Raw genomic sequence first — 20,561 nt, 5'->3', positions numbered from 1 at the left:
TTAATAGAGCATATGGTTGTCCAGTTGTACTTTCTCTTAGCACCGTAATCATCACCACCATCATTGAAAAAGAAGAAGAAGAAGAATCGCAACATTATGGACGGAAGAAAAAACATGGTCACTTAAGGTTGTGGTGGTTATTCTAAAGGGGCCGAGTTAAGTGGCTCAGATGGTAGAAGCGCCGTTCTTCCAAACCCAACCTGGGGGTGGGGGATTCCATCCATCCCACCAGTCCTATGGTATTTCACGATGCTCAAATGCACCTGTCTCACGTCGGCACATTTACCGGCAAGTAAAAGAACCCCTGCGGAACAAAACTCTGGCATATGGGCGGGCGTCTCTGAAAACCATAAAAATTAGGCGTAGTTATTGGGTAGTAAAACCAATAACATTGTTGTTGTTGTTATCATACAAGTGGAAGTACAACGAGGTAATCACTGCCTGTTTCTATGCCTACCCAGGCCTCGCAAACCTAACACCGTTGCGTTCGGAGGAGAACAGGAGTATACCAAGGGATTTCGGACAAGAAAGTTGAAAGACGAGAGCCTACATAAGTAAATAGAAGCAATGTCACTCATCTAGGGCTTACGTTGTCGTCTTCCACACTCCCAAGTCGAGAGACACTGGAGGAGCCAATGACAGGGACAAATAGAGATCATTCCCATGCTGAGTACAAGGAAATAAGTTGAAGGCATTTAGATTTATTGCTATTTTTCATCAGACAGTTTTACATCAGGTGGTTTAATCGATCCGATAGCCTTTCCAAACACCTTGATTGCTTCAAAAGTCTCCGTCACAACAGGAATAATGTCCGATGGTGGTGGATTGAACCCACTTCCTCCTGCGGGTAGTTCCATGGTGTAGGAGTACTTGATCCCTGCCTTTCCTTTGGCCCAATCTCGGCTCGTTCCTGCCGAGTAATCTGAAAAATTGTACAGAATAATATAGACAAAGATGATTTAAGAGCAACGTCTGCGAAGAAAATATGACACTAAAAGAAACAACCCTCTGCACACAACTTTTTAGACGTATAGACGAAATTATTTCCTCGCATACTATAGGTTGTGGTCGAGTTGGGTTAGTAGCTCCATACGATATTCAGAGAGTGCAGAGCTTTGAGAATGCCGAGCGCAGTTTCTGGTGAAACGTTAGAAGCTACTAACTCAATTCATCCATGATCTACAATCCCGGAAAGTAATTTCTTCTATAGTCCTCGAGACGTCAACTGTGAAATCCTGACCTGTTTTGCTAGAAGCACGTAGTGAATGCAGGTCACAGTTTAAGTTGTCTAAATAAATGCTCGGTCGGAGTGTGAGATCGTGTCTTTATCACATTCTAAACAAAAATCAAACCCCCATGGCGCTAGAGCTCTGATGAGACTTGGCTCACCAAGCGACCGCTGCTCAACCTGAAAGCTTGGAACTGATGTTTGGTCCTCTTCGCCTTTATTCTTAGCTTTCTAGCCTGGAACAACTATCTCATCGACATGATACTGTATAGGCTTTTGGGCTTATGCCGTGTCAAGAAAATAAGGTGAAATTCTTTACGTTTCGCAGAGAACTGTGCTCTGCATCCTCAGAAGAAATCTCGACTGTCCACGAGAAAGGTTTCTTAAACAATGACACTTTAAAATGTAGACTTTATAATAGAAGCAGAAAAGTTACGTTCATTCGCCACCAGATGGCTTACAGGACGTGGCAAAACGCTAGCGTTTGAAGCGGAAGCTGACCGAACCATAGAATCAGTCTAAGCGGTTCACATAAACGTGTGCACGTAACATATGACATTGACAGTTGTATGATATAGACACACGCCTGGAATGAAACATCTGGTGACGAAGAACGTACGAATTTGGAAAACACCGAGACGAAATAACAATAGTGAAAGGACAGGGAAGGGAACCTATCAATTAAGTAATACCTGGTTGCCAGCCATTAACAATTTACGTAGGTAGTTCCCTTCCCTGTCCTTTCACTATTGTCATTTCGTCTCGGTGTTTTCCAAATTCGTACGTTCCTCGTCGCCAGATGTTTCATTCCAGGCTTGTGTCTATATCATACACCTGTCAATGTCATATGTTACGTGCACACGTTTATGTGAACCGCTTAGACTGATTCTATGGTTCGGTCAGCTTCCGCTTCAAACGCTAGCGTTTTGCCACGTCCTGTAAGCCATCTGGTGGCGAATGAACGTAACTTTTCTGCTTCTATTATAAAGTCTACATTTTAAAGTGTCATTGTTTAAGAAACCTTTCTCGTGGACAGTCGAGATTTCTTCTGAGGACGCAGAGCACAGTCCTCTGCGAAACGTAAAGAATTACACCTTATTTTCTTGACAAGACATAAGCCCAAAAGCCTATATATCATGTCTATAAGTACGGGCCGTGAAAGCATCAATGGCAGCTATCTCATCGTTTGACAGCTCTTGTAAAGCAGGGTCAAGTCCACATATGCGACGTAGTTCGCATTATAGCCAGAGAAATTAAAAATACAAATAATAATAATAATAATAATAATAATAATAATAATAATAATAATAATAATCGAATTATGTTTTTGAAGCGTGATAGCAGAGCGATATCGCGACTGGATCATCAATCAAGGCGGCCATGGTTGAAATTCTGACCAATCAGAGTGGGATTTTTGAAGTGAAAATCACGTCCAAGTCCTGTGGCTTTCACCATATAAAGCTAGAAGCTTGTTTTCTTACAGTTTAGAATATCATGGCTGTTCTACAAACAATACGCTCATTAGGTGGAGTATATCCTACGAAATAATTCGGGAATACGATACTCAACAATTAATTCATATACGCGGATCAGGTCGCTTAGCTGTGAGCTTCCATTTGGGATATAGTGGGTTCAAATCCCATGACAAATAGCCCTGAAGATGATTTCCGTGGTTTCTTATTTTCACACCAGGCAAATTCTAGGCACGGTTGCTACCTTTCCAGTCTTTTCCCTATGCCATCCTTGATTCATAGAAATCCTTCGATTTGTTAGCACACGTCACACCATTGGAAAATAAAACGTCTCCGTCACGCATAGTCCATTGGCTTGACAAGAAGATTCCTTGCCAGTCAAGTGGCCTGCAGATATTGCAGTCCACGTGGTCAGCTTGACGGCATCCTCAGCCGTATTGCTGGGCTTTTGTGACTGGATCCGCACCTCACTTATCGGATAGCTTTTCAATTGGTCTCATGAGGCTGAGTGACCACCGTTTCAGCCCTGAGTCCGGTATTAAAAGGTCTGAGACTGGCTGGGAATCGATCTCGGAGTCTCCGGATAAGTGGCAAACACATTATCCTTACACTACGAGGTAGGCAAAAAAATAATTAGTTCTTGAATATAGTTACGTCTTGCTTAGTAATTCTTTGAACCATAAAAGTACACACTCGTAATGAAGTGAAGCGTAACACCACACAGTGATATACCACTCCACTGAAACAACTGATTTAATCAGTCACGTGCAATACACATGACTACTCTCTTGGTGACTTCGAGATGATCGCTGCAGCAGAGTAAAGCAGTCACTACTTCAAATGGAAGCTCACAGCTAAGCACAAGAATTACACTGTATTTTGTTTCCTTCCCAGCCGTCACTACTCCGTGGCTGAGAGTGCAACAAAGCACAAGAATTACACTGTATTTTGTTTCCTTCGCAAACCACGTACACATTTTCAGAGTGGGTTTCTTTTTCTGTTTGTAGAAGTATGTTGTAAATGATAAAAATAATGTACGTATGCAACTGAAATCCCTATTTTGAAGATGAAAAGAAAATGATCTACAAGGTTTTGGGGAGATCTGTACTAACACCTGGTTGTGAAACGTGGCCTCTGTGAAAATTGGATGAAAGACAGTTTGGTATCTTCGAAAGAAGAATTTTTAGATGTATTTTTGAGCCAGTAGAAGAAAATTGAGCGTGGAGAGGACGATACAACCATAATATTAAGAGGCTATTTAAGGAACGCGACATTGTTAAAGTCATCATGATCAAGAGGCTTGAGTGGGCTAGACATGTACTTCGTGCCAATGACAATAGAGCGATGAAGAAAATTTAATACGTTGCCAGAAGGATCTCGAAAAGTTAGAAGACCAAAGCTGAGCTGGGAGGAATGTCTGAGTCGGGACATCAGGATCCTAGGAATTAAAAACTGGAGGAGCATGGCAGTGAACAGGGAGACTGGCAAAAACTTCTGAGGGAAGCCAAAGCCGACAGAGCACTGTCGAGCCAATGGTGATGATGATAATGATGATATAAACTCTCCAACCCGGTTGGGAATCGAAGCCGAGACCCTCTGAACCCATGGCCTCGACGCTGATCATTCAGCCAAGGAGCCACCAGAAGGGCATACGACGTTAAACCAGTGTGCGATTTGTAAGGGGGGGAGGGAAGGGATTCCCCACCCCTTAGTGACACGTAGGATCCATAGTTTCATGGGGACATACATGATGGGGAGGGAAGTGATTCCCCACACCGCACTGCCTTGGACCATGCCATATACACTGAGTGGCCAAGAATTATGGGAAATCGCTGGCCTTCTGACCCCAACTTGGCAGGCTCGATCCTGGCTCAGTCCGGTGGTATTTGAAGGTGCTCAAATACGTCAGCCTCGTGTCGGTAGATTTACTGGCACGTAAAAGAACTCCTGCGGGACTAAATTCCGGCATCTCGGCGTCTCCGAAAACCGTAAAAGAGTAGTTAGTGGGACGTAAAATAAATAACATTATTATTATAATTATGGGAAGACACTGAATGTGATGTTAATAACGAGTTGCTCCCCCACGAGCCCTTAAAACGGCAGCAGTACGGCGAGGCATCGACTCTACAAGGTGTTAGAATCGTTCTGGAGGGATCTGAACCCACAATTCATCTTGTGTAGCTGGTGCAAGGTTCATGGTTCATCAGCTTCGACAGCATCCCATAAATGCTGGATTGGATTAAGATCTGGAGATCTGGAAGGCCAATCTATGGTCGTAACTTCACTGGAGTGCTCCTCCAACTACCTGCGTGCCACCACAGGGTGGTGATATGGCGCATTTTCCTCTTGAATTATGGCATCTCCATCAGGGTACTCTAAGGTCAGAAAGGGGTGCAAATGGTCTGAACGAATATCCACATAACGTGCAACTGTCAGCGCTCCTTGCAGCCGAAAAATGGGGCCTAATTGCAACCATGAGAACGCCACCCAGACCAGAACTGAGACACGTCCAGCCTGGACACAACCTTGGTGACACGCAGGATCCATAGTTTCATGGGGCATACAGCATATCCTCACGCGTCCATCAGCTCGATACAACTGAAACCGGGATTCATCGGACCATACCACACGCCGCCACTGTTCCATGGTCCATTCCCGATGTTCGCGGGCCCAAAGGGACACGAGTTGCTCGTCGGCTGGTGAAGCCTATGCGGTGCACTTGTCTCCTTATAGTCGTGGTAGAAATGGGTTCCTCACTCTTAACATTCAACTGGGCGGTAATCTGACTCACAGTAGCCCGTCGCGCGTCCAGTATGGTTCTGCAGAGGCGATGTGATATCCATTTGTTAAACATCTGTGGTCTTCCCGTGGCGATGGTTTACGCGGATGGTAACATTCTCTCTGCGATATTGAAGATCCACCCTCGACACTGTTGACCTAAGAAACCTGAATTCGTGTGTAATCTCCGCAATGCTATGACCCATGCGCCGTGCGCCAATGATCATCCCACGTTCAACGTCGGTTGACTAGCGACGTGTTGCCATCTTCACGACATTGGTGGCAGACTGCTCAGCTACGCCGCAGCTAGCCGCAACGCTCAAGGGTCATACACGGCACATTTCCTAAAGGGACACCCCGTCCCGTGAATTTCGGCCACTCAGTGCATATATAGATATTTAAAATTTTCATTCCGGTAGTGAACTCATATTCACAATATAAAGATCAGTTTGATGCTTGACGACTTAGACCTTCTAGTGCACTGAGCATAACGATATTTTTCCCCGCCTATGGTTCGTCGTCACCTAACGAGGATATTTCAAGAAATCATCGTGAGTTGTAATGTGTAAAGGAAAATGAATCTTAATACATTATACTGTAGGAGTGCATAAATTCTCTTGCAAGCAACATCCCTACAATACGGTATGGTAAGATCTATTTTCCTTTACACATGTTCACAGGAAAATGAACACAACGCAAAGTATTCTGATGGACTACATATAAATATGTGACTGGGAGGCGTGACCAGTCTTAAGGAATATAATAGGTAGGAACAGCTTTGGTACATACGAGGTTCTAGAAGTAAGCCTTCGACATACCTGATGCGAAAATGGGGAGACCACGGAAAACCAGCTTCAGGGATGTCGACAGTGGGGTTCGAACCCGCTATCTCCTGAATGGAAGCTCACAGCTACGAGACCAAAACCGCGCAACCAACTCCCTCGGTAAATCATGTAAGTTTTGCTGTACTTGATGTAAGTCAGTTTTCAGGGGCGGTATGATATAGATATTTAAAATGTTCATTCTGATAGTGATTTCATTAAGACCCCCCGGTAAAATCACAAATCGTACACCACCCTAAACCCCCGACCAACTCCTAAATTGAACCTAGATGCTCCACGTGTTACCACGTGGTTGAAGAAAAGTAAAACGAATTCAGGGAATGATTTATACGAATCACGTAATTAGTCTTACCAGGTGGTTCACTGAGACACACTCAAACTTGTACTTACATAATATCCCCGCGGAGGATCCAACTTTATACTTGGTCCCTCTTACTTTCTCTAAGGCATCAGCAGCTTTCTTTCCCAGAGAGCTCTGCAAGTAATACATTTGGGTTAAAGTATCATTAATATCATTATAGATACTTGAAAGACAATGACATGTTTTCATAAGAATGTTCTTACCAAGTCTTCCACATCTTCAGGAGTATCTGTGGTCCACCTCCATGGATGTAGCAGCAACTAGAACAAATATCCATGCCATTCATTACAGTGTAATTGTGGTATGTATAGGAGAATTGTACGAAAAGCTACATGCTTAATTTGCAATACCAGCAGATTTGTATTACTTCATTAGTCGAAATACGAAGTCATATTAATCAATCCCCGCTGGCCCAGTTTCAGAAGAGAGATCATTGAACGGAGGTTTATTTATGTTGGTTTCTTGATTGTAATTATAACGTTACCTACTTGTAAGTAACTTTTAAATTTCTTGTATGTTTGCTCCATATTTTTTCATATTTCTTTTTCTATTCTTCTTTTGTAACATGAAATTTATTGTTTTGGTACAATTTTCTGTATTATTTTGTTTTCGTGTAACAAAACATGTTAAACATGTCCGTTTTCATTCAATTTTGTTGTTATACTGTAAGATGCAGAGATCTTTCGTTATATTAACACCTAGGTACTTACAATGATTCCCAAAAGGAACTTTCACCCCATCAACGCAGTAATTAAAACTGAGAAGACCTTTCCTATTTGTGAAAGTCACAATCAGACTTGTAACCCCGTTTATCATCATACCATTGCCTACTGTCCATCTCACAACATTGTCGAGGTCATTTTGCAGTTGCTCACAATCTTTTAACTTATTTATTACTTTGTACAGAATAACATCATCTGCGAAAAGCCTTATCTCTGATTCCACTTCTTTTCACATAAGAAAACATAAATGTCCAATAATACTGCCTTGAGGAATTTCCCTCTTAATTATTACAGGGACAGATAAAGCTTCGCCTACTCTGATTCTCTGAGTTCTATTTTCTCGAAATATAGCCACCCTAGCAGTCACTCTTTTGTCTAGTCCAATTGCACTCTTTGCCAGTAGTTTTCCATGATCTACCCTATCAAATACCTTAGACAGGTCAATCACGATACAGTCCATATGACTTCTTGAATCCAGGATATCGGCTATATCTTGCTGGAATCCTACAAGTTGAGCTTCAGTCGAATAACCTTTCCTAAACCCGAGTTGCCTTCTGTCAAACCAGGTATTAATTTTACAAATATATATGGTATATTCAGAAAGATTGCTTTCCCAAAGCGTACATGGAATGCATGTCAAACTGACTAGCCTGTAATTTTCAGCTTTATGTCTATCACCCTTTCCTTTATACACATGGGCTATTATAGCAACTCTCCATTCATTTGGTATAGCTCCTTCATGCAAACAATAATCAAATAAGTACTTCAGATATGATACTATATCCCAACCCATTGTCTTTAGTATATCCACACAAATCTTATCAATTCCAGCTGCTTTTCTAGTTTTCAACTTTTGTATCTTATTTTAATTTCATTGTTATCATAGGTAAATTTTAATACTTCTTTAGTATTAGTCACCTCTATCTGGACATTATTCTTGTAACCAACAATCTTTACATACTGCTGACTGAATACTTCTGCCTTTTCAGCCGGGAGCCTGGCTGGATCCCCAAATAATACCGTCGAAGTTTGTGTATTTATCGGGAAACCACAAAAACCAATGAAGGCGTCGAAATGACGCACAGTAAGCGAGATGAAGAGTGAGGTACTTTGCCATTGTTTTCCTCAGTAACCCAGAAGCGCTATTGCAGCCGTAGCCCTATGAGTAACACCATACGATTCTAATTTTCAAACCTTCAAGGTCAAGTTTAAGCCACGAAGAACATTTCAGTTACAAAATCAAACCATACAATTGAATATTTTACAATCAAAACATAGTTAATAAACAAAGAGACTTATATACAAATCACAATTATACTATTTAATACTGAAACTAACACTGTACTGCAATTATTTCAAACTTACGAATTTTTCTGACACACAATAAAATGAATTTATAGGTGGCGCACATTTTAATACATGGTCATTTCTTATAACACAGAAAATTTAAATGTTGTCAGTAAAATTGCTGGCGCACTCGTAAATTGAATCATTTATGTTATAATATTGAACCCATAATTCTACGATGATAAATAGTTGAAGATATTTATTTCAGCTACAAATAACTTTTTGGGAGTAGCCATGTTTTATTTTGGAGATTCTCTCCCTCCGTGGGAACAGAACTCACCGCAGCCACCCGTTCGTGAAATGCCGGAACGCTTCGGCTGATTTAGAGTACTGACTAATTTAACAATTTAAGAAAAGCCTTCTCAACGAGAGATTTTGGCGAGATGGTTAAGCCAGGAATAAAGAACTGAAATTATTAATAAACATTTAAATGAAGACAGAATCCACAGGGTGAATTTAAATGCAATTAAGCCAGGGGAGAAGTTGGCGTCCGTACTGGCGGATTTGCGGCACGTGTGGAGGTCATATCCGAAGAAAGAGCGCCAAGTTACATGTCAAAAATAAATTTATTACGCCCGTTGTAAGTATAGGAAAAATATAAAAACATCATCATAGTGAATTGTAATTTTAGTGGAATTTTTGGAATTAATGTCAGGAAGATTGATCCATCTGTTATGGAATTAGAGGATTGTACTACCAGGCTTCATGATCGGGGTAGCGTCACCTCTAGTCTTATACAAAGAAATCCCCTCCACCCACATTTATACATTTTATCTGAAGGTCTGGGTGGAGGAACCCACGTCGCTCGTCTACAAGAAAGTGCGGGATTTGTTCCTTAAAAATAACTTATGTTATATAGTCATGCAGATGGTTTAAGTTAAAGTATTTGATTGAAAGTGATAGAAAATTTCTTGAGCTTCCGCCGACGAAAACCGTGAAGGCATAGATATCTTCTTAAAATATGTAGCTGATTTCATGTATTACATTGTGTGTTTAAAATTTTCAAAGGAGGTTTGGAGGTTAGTCAGAGAGAGGTCTGATTTTGTTATCTTTTGGAACACCTGGCCGACTAGGCTGGGTGAGAACAGAGTCCCCAGAGACAGTTCATAGTCGTCAGCAGAGAGAAAAGTACGTTCGCATGACAAAGAGCGAGGAGAGTGCGTCATTTGTGTTGTTGTTAATTAATAGCGGGTGTAAAATCTGTGTATTTTTAAGTAATCTATAAGAAGAAGGTATATTCTACAGTCATGTGCGGCTGAATGTGAGGTCAGCTGGCTAAAATATAGCCAGAACTCCAAGATGTCTACATTACAGGTCTGTCTATATTTTGTATTAATGTTGTAGATAGAATTTGTTTGTCCCAATAAAATTTCCAGTGCGTGTGTCGAATTAGTATTTAAAAATGATCAGGCGAAATGTTTATATCTCTGGTCGTCGTGTGAATGTCTTCTGGGCGGTAAAAATCCCGTTGAGAAACTGTAAAATGCGAAGTTTAAATAATGTGTTAAAATTCTTTGAGATATTGTTCAAACTGATTAAAGTTAGGAAGGTGATAATGATCATATAGTCGCGGTGAACATGATAGATTCGAATATCCTATGAGTTCAGAAAAATTTTAATCGAAATAATAATAATGATAATGATAATAATCATATTTACAGCAGGATAAACATTTTCTATGTTAAAACATGTATGTAACAGTAATATCAAGTAAGGTTTGCGTTCGTTTCGAAATCCAGTGAAGTCCGATAAAGTTTTATTTATTCGTGGCAAGTTAATTTTTGTGATACCTTGTATTTTGTGATATAGGAAATCACGGTATGTTATTTTGCCCTTGAGGTCCGCAAGATGCAATGAAGTGAATTAAAAGATTCTTATAAAATTGTTCGTCATGGGAGTATCGAGGTTTGAAAGTTTTGGGACAGGAAGAAATGGATTGTGTCGGAATGAAATGTTAAGAGAATAGTTGTGAAGACGTTGAAGGCATAGGAAGCCTATATGTCATTAATAATGCCGCCGTGAAGATAGGCGATGGAGAGGAGTTTTTGAGACAGGCTGTACTTGTCGATGGCGAAGAATTTTTGAGACAGGCTGTATATTAAATGTGATATTTCTGAGGCAGGCTGTATACGAGGTTCCGTTAGCAATCTGGAACAGTTGACTGGTTGGATGATGGTCAGATTCGAAGTGAGGGAGTTGTAACGCCTATTATGATTTCAAGTCAAGAACTCCCCGTGATAAACAATTTCTGTAGAAGATTGTAGCTCTTGGCAGTTAAGTCCAAATAACGATTTTTGTAAATCAGCATATTGCATGTTATAGTAAGCGACCCCACGAACAGAAGGGCATTCTGAAACACGGTTGGTGTTATTTAATTATTGTAACAAATTTCCATTCAGTATATTTTTTATTACGAGACGAAATTATCATTAAATCGGAAACATTGTGGGATGAGATATTGGACGTTATTAAAGTGATAGTTTGGCTGTGTAGATCAATGAAAATTTCGCTTCCCTGGATAGTTTGTGGATAGAGAAGTTTGGAACAGGGAGATGGTAGGCGATTTTGGGCTTCACACTAGAACTACATTGCGGATTTTGCGATGGTGATGATTACTGATTTGGTGATATTCACGTAAAGGTAGACGTGTGTTGAATATTATTATTATTATTTTCCCAAACTTCACTGCGTGTGTTGAGATCGTGTTTAAGTCGTGGATTGAGTAGCCGCGCGTTATTAATTTTTCATTTCACGTTTATTGATAAGAATGGACTTAGTTACATTTCCAGACTTGCGTTCATTCTGTGGCAAACTTCGTTCCATTGTGTGGTATAGATTCCACAAAGTTTCAAGCTAAATATCAGCAATTATGTTTGAAGTCGGCCGTAGCCGTGTTGAAACACCGGATCCCGTGAGATCTCCGAAGTTAAGCAACATTGGGCGTGGTCAGGAGTTGGATGGGTTGCCACGCGCTGTTGGTGGGGGGTAAGGAAATGGAGGAGCGGAATGGAACTGGCCACCCTACCGCACGTAAACTCCGGCTCAGGAGCACCTCTGCGCAGGTTCGGACCTGCCTTCGGGCAGAACAACCCTTACCTTACCTATGTTTGAAGTTACGATTTCGCCAGATATTGTAGAGGATGTGTAGACATCCCAGTTTCCGCCCGACGATAGATTTAGGACGTTACGCGAATCATAGGAGTATACGGATGAGTAGACATCCCCGTTTACGCTCAACGATAGATTTGGGTTGCTGCGTGTGTGTATAGATATTATTGTCAGGGTGTGTAGACACTATGTAGGCTCGGCGACAGGATTAGGGTGTCGTCTGTATATAGTCAAGTCTTAGGTTAGGTGTTTTTGCGGAGTGATTTGAATGATAGTAGTGTCTGCAGTAGGGTATGTAATGCGAAGAGTGTTAGCAAAGTAATATTGAGGCCATGTTTCGGCACACTCCTTCTTTCTTTGTTAGGGGCTTTACGTCGCACCGACACAGATAGGTCTCATGGCGACGATGGGATAGGAAAGGCCTAGGAGTTGGAAGGAAGCGGCCGTGGCCTTAATTAAGGTACAGCCCCAGCATTTGCCTGGTGTGAAAATGGGAAACCACGGAAAACCATTTTCAGGGCTGCCGATAGTGGGATTCGAACCTACTATCTCCCGGATGCAAGCTCACAGCCGCACGCCTCTACGCGGGCACACTCCTTACCAGCTAGAAGGTGTTTACATAAGAGCATGGAACCACCAGTGGCCTAAACGTGAGGGTTGTCCAGCATGGATACTGAGCTAACGGAGATTGATTATTACCGCTGTTTGCCACGCACGTTCGAGTTCATTGAACTTTCGTATTTTTAATGTAATTTCTTGACTTAATTATTTTATCGTTCAGATGTCCGATATGCTTTGATATTGCAGGGTGGACACTTAAGTTATTTATGTGAGACTTGAGTTACGAATGAGGTTTCGATTCGTCAGCTGTTAATATCAATCAATCACCACTGATATGCATTTAGGGCAGTCGCCCAGGTGGCAGATTCCCCATCTGTTGTTTTCCTAGCCTTTTCTTAAATGATCGCAAAGAAATTGGAAAATTATTGAACATCTCCCTTGGTAAGTTATTCCAATCCCTAACTCCCCTTCCTATAAACGAATATTTGCCCCAATTTGTCCTCTTGAATTCCAACTTTATCTTCATATTGTGATCTTTCATACTTCTAAAGACACTACTCAAACTTATTCGTCTACTGATGTCCTCCCACGCCATCTCTCCATTGACAGCTCGGAAGATACCACGTAATCGAGCAGCTCGTCTCCTTTCTCCCAAGTCTTCCCAGCCCAAACTTTGCAGCATTATTGTAACGCTACTCTTTTGTCGGAAATCGCCCAGAACAAGTCGAGCTGCTTTCTTTGAATTTTTTTCAATTCTTGAATCAATTAATCCTGGTGAGGGTCCCATACAGTGGAAACATACTCTAGTTGGGGTCTTACCAGACACTTATACGCCCTCTCCTTTACATTCTTACTACAACCCCTAAATACCCCCATAACGATGTGCAGAGATCTGTACCCTTTATTAACAATCATATTTATGTGATTACCCCAATGAAGGTCTTTTCTTATATTAACACCTAGGTACTTACAATGATCCTCAAAAGCAACTTTCACCCCATCAACGCAGTAATTAAAACTGAGAGGACTTTTCCTATTTGTGAAACTCACAACCTGACTTTTAACCACGTTTATCATCATACCATTGCCCACCGTCCATCTCGCACACTGTCGAGGTCACCCTGCAGCCGCTCACAATCTTGTAACTTACTTATTACTCTGTACAGAATAACATCATCTGCAAACAGCCTTATCTCTGATTCCACTTCTTCACACATATCATTGATATATATAAGAAAACATAAAGGTCCAATAATACTGCCTTGGGGAATTCCCCTCTTAATTATTACAGGGTCAGATAAAGCTTGCCTACTCTAATTCTCTGAGTTCTATTTTCTAGAAATATATCCACCTAATCAATCACCCTTTTCTCTAGTCCAATAGCACTCATTTTTGCCAGTAGTATTGCATGATCTACCCTATTTTATTATATCTATTTTATTTTCAATTTTAGTTCTTTCATTTTATAATAGGTAAGATTTTGGCTTGTCAATAACTTGTAGTTAGTGTATTGGGATAAACATAGGTAGACGGATTTGTAATGGTAGTCATAATTGTGAGAAAGGAAAGATTTCCTTTGTGATTTCCTTTGGTATTTTTGTATTTTATTTTATCGTGTGGACTTGTAAGTTCATTAAACTAACCGTTTATAACCTGAAAGTTGGTTTTGTTATAATACTTTGAAGTGATTTATCACTTTTTCTTTAACTTCAGTGTTTAGCATTTCTTCTAAATGCATGATGAATAAGTGTTTCCTGCATTTCGCAGTTTTGTTCCTTCAGAACGACGTAACGTAAGATCCTCTCGGATCGAGTTGTCGTTGGTTCCTTCTGAACAGCTGTTTGGGTGATGCATGTTTCAGCATCGGGTTTATTTTATAACTTAAGGGATTCACGAGATGACAATATGGTGGAATTTTATTTTTATTTATGACTTTGCTGTTTACTTGTAGTGAACACCATGCTTTCCAATAATATTTCGCAACCTATCCAAAGCAACTGATAGTCAATTTGGTTCGATTAAGGGTCCATTCGGCGGGTGTTCCCATATCCGACAGGGTATTAGACTGGTGGATAACCTTAATTAAATGTAAATCTGGAATTCTACTTGTTGAAGGTCAGATTTTCCACGGATCGTGTGAATTAATTCTCAGTTATCGTTTGGATCAAAAGGTGCCCGATTTTCAGGTTTTATTTTCGTTTTTCTAGTTTTCGCTGTCCACTAATTTATGATATTTTCTACTTTCCTCTGAAGAAAGTTATTCGATTAATGTAAAAGATAACATTCACGCAATGCAATGTGACTGCGTTTAAATGTTAAATAATTTTTTCTGATGAATGATTTTATAAACATAACTTTTCTTTTGCATTTGATAATTTAATGAAAGTTAGTCAGCACATACTTACTCCTCTTTTCAAGTAGTTAGGCTCTCTTCTGGTCCCCATCGTTTGGTCAATATCGTGATCGAAATATACCCGCTACGACCCCAAGATTTAAGAGTTCGATATTGCTCTATTGCAGCAGCTGTGGCCGACCAACGATAAAACGGTAAGTTCAAGGTTTCAGTATGTATTTCCAAGTATTTTTTCCCCATGGCACAACAGTCACGAAGGGCCACGGCCTACCAAGAGTGACCACCGCTCAGCGCGGAGGCTTGGAGATTGCGAGGTATCGTGTGGTCAGAACGAAGAATCCTCTCGGCTGTTATTCTTGGCTCTCTAGACCGGGGCCGCTATCTCACCGTCAGATAGCTCCTCAGCTGAAATCGCGTAGGCTGAGTTCCAAGTAATTTAGGATTATCAAATATTTCATTAACTTTAAATAGACTTTCAGCTTATTAAGTCGTGTCTTCCTCTTGAAGTGGAATGCAATTATATATCACAGTCCATTGACTGTTTTAAAAATTAAATTGTTCACAAATTATGATGAACGATGACTAACATAGAGATTCAATAACTTGAATGTTTGGTCGCTTAAAGTACAGCAGCCATCATCATCACCATTACATTCACCACTGATGATTGAGGCCGTTGATTAAGTTGTTATAGAAATTTGACGCCAGTGAAGATAATAGCAAGATTCTCATCTACAAAACTAGTTTTAGAGGATGCTTGCCCAGTTGTGCTTCCTCTTGAAACAAAAATCCCCACCAGTAGTATAAAACTACTGCCATGTATGTTGTATCATACATATAAAAATTCTGCAGAAGACGTCACTTCGATGGTACGTAAATGAACATTGAAGTTTGCAATACGCTTTTCAGTTTAACAATTAGTACGATTACATGGGGATTGAGATCGATTTGTGTACATTACCGTATTGAATACGATCCCCGTTTACATTAGGCTATTTGAGTATCGTATTGAATCCGCCAGGCAATATCGACGTATACGAATAATGCAGAATATTGTAATCCATATCGCCTCTTAGAATTTAAAAACGCCAAATGCAGTAGAAGCCCAGGAAATAACTTTCAGTTTTGAAAGTATGTGTGATATTCCAAATGTAATTGGTGCAATAGATGGAACGCACATTCCAATTTTACCCCCAACAGAAGGTTATCGTGATTTTGTTCATCGCTAGGGCTGGCCGTCTTATTATATGATTACAGTTGTTGATAATTTATACAGATAAATATATTTACTGGCTTATTATATTTGTTATTTCGACAGAACTTTGATGATGCTGATTTCGTCAGAACATACATGGAGTGTGTACGCAGTCGTTTTCAATACGATCTCAGTACGATCCACGTTTACATGGAACTCAATTCGAACCGAGTATGATACGATCCCAGATTTTACCGTATCGACCTTGAGACTCAGTCCGAACTGAGTCCCCGTTTACATGGCGTTTTCAATACGGGAAGTGTACTCAGATCTGCATGTAAACGTACTAAATACTTTAAGAGAATAGAGCCGCAGTACACAAGATATGATTCAAATTCATGAATAGATTAGAATGGAAAATCATGTCTAAAGCATAGCCTGCATATGTTGGAAGATAGTAGACTAATTGTAAATAATATTTCATGTCGTTATGGAGATTATTTTTTTGTAACCTGACCCAGTCCAAGGATAAATTCATATCGTCCTTGCTGTGCCAAAACAGCGAATATGACAATGTTCTTCCTAATTATTTCCTTTAAGACTGGTCACACCTCCCAGCCACATATTGATATGCAGTCCATCAGAACAACTTTCGTTAAGTTCATTTTCCTATGCGCGAGTGTAAAAATAAAATGAACCTTACTGTACTGTATTGTAGGAATATACGTTTGCATGACATGTTCACCCACTCCTAGAGTATGATGTATTTGAAGTTCATTTTCCTGTATAAATGCACATATTACATCAGCGAACATTGTTCTGATGGACTGAATATCAATATGTGCCTAAGAGGTGTGACCATTCTTACGGGAAATAATGGATAAGAAGGACATTCCCGGTTTTGGCACCGCAGCGACGGCACATAGTTTCAAAAGTGTCTTCACCCATCACTTGACAAAAACTACCATTCAGTTTGCTTACCTTTCCATAGCTGTGCAGTGTCAGATAAAGCTGAAATTTGGCAGGACTTTCGAGAAGATACTGAGCTAGCGAAGCAGCTTCTGATTCCGACAGAGCACGTGGTCCGGAGTACGACTGAGAACAAAGATCCGTGCTCGAACCAACCTCTAAAGTAAACAGAAAATATACAGTTACCATATTGTCTTAAAGTGAAGGTAATATTATCAGTGTTATTGCACTGGATTTATTCTGAAATCCATTCCTTCATTCAAGCTTTCAGGAGGGTTTATTCTATATAACCTGGTATTCAAGTTAAAGTTCCTCCTAGAGGTACACCAAATTTCATTTAACTATCTCCAGTCATTTCAATTTTGCTGCGAAACAAACCAACTGACAAACATTCTTCCCACTTAGGCCTACAGGTTTAATATGTACATATATTCTCTCTCGTCCAGTTTTGTGTTAGGTCTAAATGTCATGTATCGGTCAGTCAGTGGATAGGTGATGCTAATTTTTTTTAAACATTTTGAAATTGCATTCATATTCAAATCGTGCTCTGTATCAGAGATGGTGTTTTTGTTGTTGTTTGTGTTTTGTTTTCTTAGAAATGGAAGAATATGTCACACCTACTTTAAGGCAGAAACAGGTTCCAAAAAGAACATTCCAGGAATCATCAATGAACAAGGGGAGTGTATATAAGAGGAGTTACAGAAGGCAGAAGTATTCAATCAGCAATATGTAAAGGTAGTTGGATATAAAGATATATACGCATTCAGGAGGTGAGTAATACTGACGAATTACTAAAATTTACCTATTATCATAAAGACATTAACAAAAAGATACAAAAGTTGAAAGCTAGAAAATCAACAGGCATTGATAAGATTTCTGGGGATATACAATCTGTGACAATAAAGTTCGGTGAATGAAGTCAGAACGGTCGATCCGGCAACACTGGCGACACACAACGCTGCACTTGCATAGCATTAGGTTTTGACCACCTGCTCCCAACGTTGTTCAGTTGAGCATCGTGTGTGTGCCGTGTAAGACCAGTTTGGTGCGTGTTTACTGCGTTGGTTCCGAACAGCGAACAGGAACATGAAAGACCAAAAGATCAATGTACAGTTTTCTTTTAAGCTTAACAAGACACCGAAAGAAACGCATGCGATGCTCGTGCGTATTTATGAAGATCAAGCACTGTCCTTGAAGTGTGTGTACGAGTTGTTCGCCCGTTTTCGATGAGGCCGGGAAAGTGTTTCTGACAACCCCCGTAGCGGAAGACCGGCTACCGCCGTCAGTGACGAAAACATTGAGAAGGTGAGGACATTAATCACGAACGATCGGCGATTAACTGTGGGCATGATAGCGGATGAACTGCAGATTTCCGTGAATCTGTGCGACAAATCGTTACCCAGAAGCTAGGGAAGAGGAAAACTTGTTCTTTTCTTGTGCCACATCACTTGACTGACGATCAGAAGCAGGCACGTTTAGAGGTTTCACAGGATTTTGTCGAAACGGCGGATGCGACACCAAATTTCTTGAACTGCATTGTCACTGAGGATGAAACCGCATTCAGGAGGTGAGTAATACTGACGAATTACTAAAATTTACCTATTATCATAAAGACATTAACAAAAAGATACAAAAGTTGAAAGCTAGAAAATCAACAGGCATTGATAAGATTTCTGGGGATATCCTCGTCGGAGAAAGGTCAGAGCCGAAAAGTCACGCATCAAAACGATGCTCATCACCTTTTGCCGATAGTCAAGGCATTATCCACAATGAATTTCTACCTGAAGGAATGACGTTGAATGCTGCACGGTTCATTGAAATTTTGACCCATTTCATGAAACGTCTACGCATGGTACGACCCCATACGCACAACAAGGTTCATAGCTTTTCGTCCATGAGAACGCTCGCCCACACACAGCCAATATCGTCAAAGAGTTCATGGCAAAAAAAAAGCGGGTTGGGCAACTTGAACATCGCCCATAATCGCCAGATCTCAATCCTCCAGACTTCTTTCTATTCCCACGATTCAAACTCGCTTTGAAAGGAAAGAGATTTGACGATATTCCTGACATCCAACGAAACGTGACGAGGCTTTTGAACACCATCCCAAAGAAAGCCTTCTTGCAAAGTTTCCAGGACATGTATCGCCGATCTCAGCAGTGCATAGTTATGGGAGGGGACTATTTCGAAGGACAGTAAGATCACTGTCCTGCATTGTTCATCTATGTTGATAGTACAGGACTATTCGCCGAACTTTATTGTCACAGGTTGTATTAAAGGCTATGGGTTGGGAGATAGTGCCATATATGAAATACTTATTCGATTACTGTTTGCATGAAGGAGCTGTACCAAATTAATTGAGAGCTGCAATAGTAGCCCCAGTGTACAAGGTAAAGGTTGACAAACATAAAGCGGATAATCACAGGCCAATCAGCTTAACACGTGTTGTTTGTAAGCTCTGGGATAGCATTCTATCTGATTATGTTAGATACATTTGCGAAATTACTAACTGGTTTGATAGAAGGCAGTTCTGGTTTAGGAAAAGTTATTCCAGTGATGATCAAGCAAGATATAGGAGATATATTAGACTCAGGAGATAAAATTGACTGTATTGCTATTGACCTATCCTAGGCTTTTGACAGGGTAGATCCTAGGAGATTACTAATGAAAATGAGGACTACTGGACTAGGCAAAAGAGTGGCTGAATAGGTGGCTAAATTTCTAGAAAATAGAACTCAGATAATTAGAGTAGGTGAAGTGTTACCTGATTTTTTAATGATTAGGATTTGGGGTCATGCATGGCAGTACTATTAGCCTTTTATGCTTTCTTATATATACAGATGAAAGGTATGAATGAAGAACTGGAATCACAGAGAAGGCTGTTTGCTGATGATGTTGTACTGTATAGAGTAATACTGTAAATGAGTTGCAGGATTGTGAGCGACTGCAGGGCGATCTAGAGAAAGTTGTGAGAAGAACAGGGGATAATGGTATGATGGTAAATGGGATAAAAAGTCAAGTTGTAAGTTTCATCAAGAGGAAAATAACTCTCATTGTTATTACTGTGTTGATGGGGTGACATTATCTCATGGGGACCACTAGATGTACCGAGGTGTTCATATAAGGAATTATCTTCATTGTGGTAATCATATTAAGAAAGTTTACAGATCTCTTCACGTTGTGATGAGCGTGTGTAGGGATTGCTGTAAGGACATAAAGGAGAGGGCGTATAAGTATCTGGTCCAGTGTATGGGATCCTCACCAGACTACTTGATACGAGAACTGGAAGAGATCCAAAGGAATGCAGCACGATTTGTTCTGGGTGATTTCCGACAAAGGAATGTTACGAAAATGTTGAAAATGTTGGGCTACGAAGACTTGGGCGTAAGGAGGCGAGATGCTCGGCTATGTGGTATGTTTGGAGCGTCAGTTGAGAGATGGAGTGGAATGCATTAGTAGACTAATAAGCTCGAATGGAGCTTCTAAAAGTAGGAACGATTATAATGAACCCATGACCTTTGTGTCATAAGGAACCAGAGTCCTAAAGTCATTTTATGAGGTCCTATGTAAATTACAAGTCAGGAGCTCTACCTACATTTTTTATCTCTGACCAGAGAAGGCACGT

The 20,561-nt window shown here is 40.5% G+C and overlaps 1 protein-coding gene across 1 annotated transcript in view; it reads right to left on the bottom strand.

The window, feature by feature from the left end:
* Window positions 1–681: 681 nt before the first annotated feature.
* Window positions 682–20,561, bottom strand: part of LOC136864639 (carboxypeptidase B) — a 112,584-nt gene continuing 92,704 nt past the window's right edge. Inside the window, exons 8-11 of the mRNA XM_067141896.2 lie at window positions 16,949–17,094; window positions 6,885–6,941; window positions 6,711–6,795; window positions 682–922 (exon numbers count right to left, since the gene is read on the bottom strand). Coding sequence (XP_066997997.2) covers window positions 708–922; window positions 6,711–6,795; window positions 6,885–6,941; window positions 16,949–17,094 — 503 coding nt within the window. The 3' untranslated portion in view covers window positions 682–707. The remainder of the gene's footprint in view (window positions 923–6,710; window positions 6,796–6,884; window positions 6,942–16,948; window positions 17,095–20,561) is intronic.

The sequence above is a fragment of the Anabrus simplex genome, chromosome 1, assembly GCF_040414725.1.
Source record: "Anabrus simplex isolate iqAnaSimp1 chromosome 1, ASM4041472v1, whole genome shotgun sequence".
Lineage (NCBI taxonomy): Eukaryota > Metazoa > Arthropoda > Insecta > Orthoptera > Tettigoniidae > Anabrus > Anabrus simplex.
Note: the sequence above shows the minus strand (reverse complement) of the source record. Positions and strands in the feature narration are given on the sequence as shown.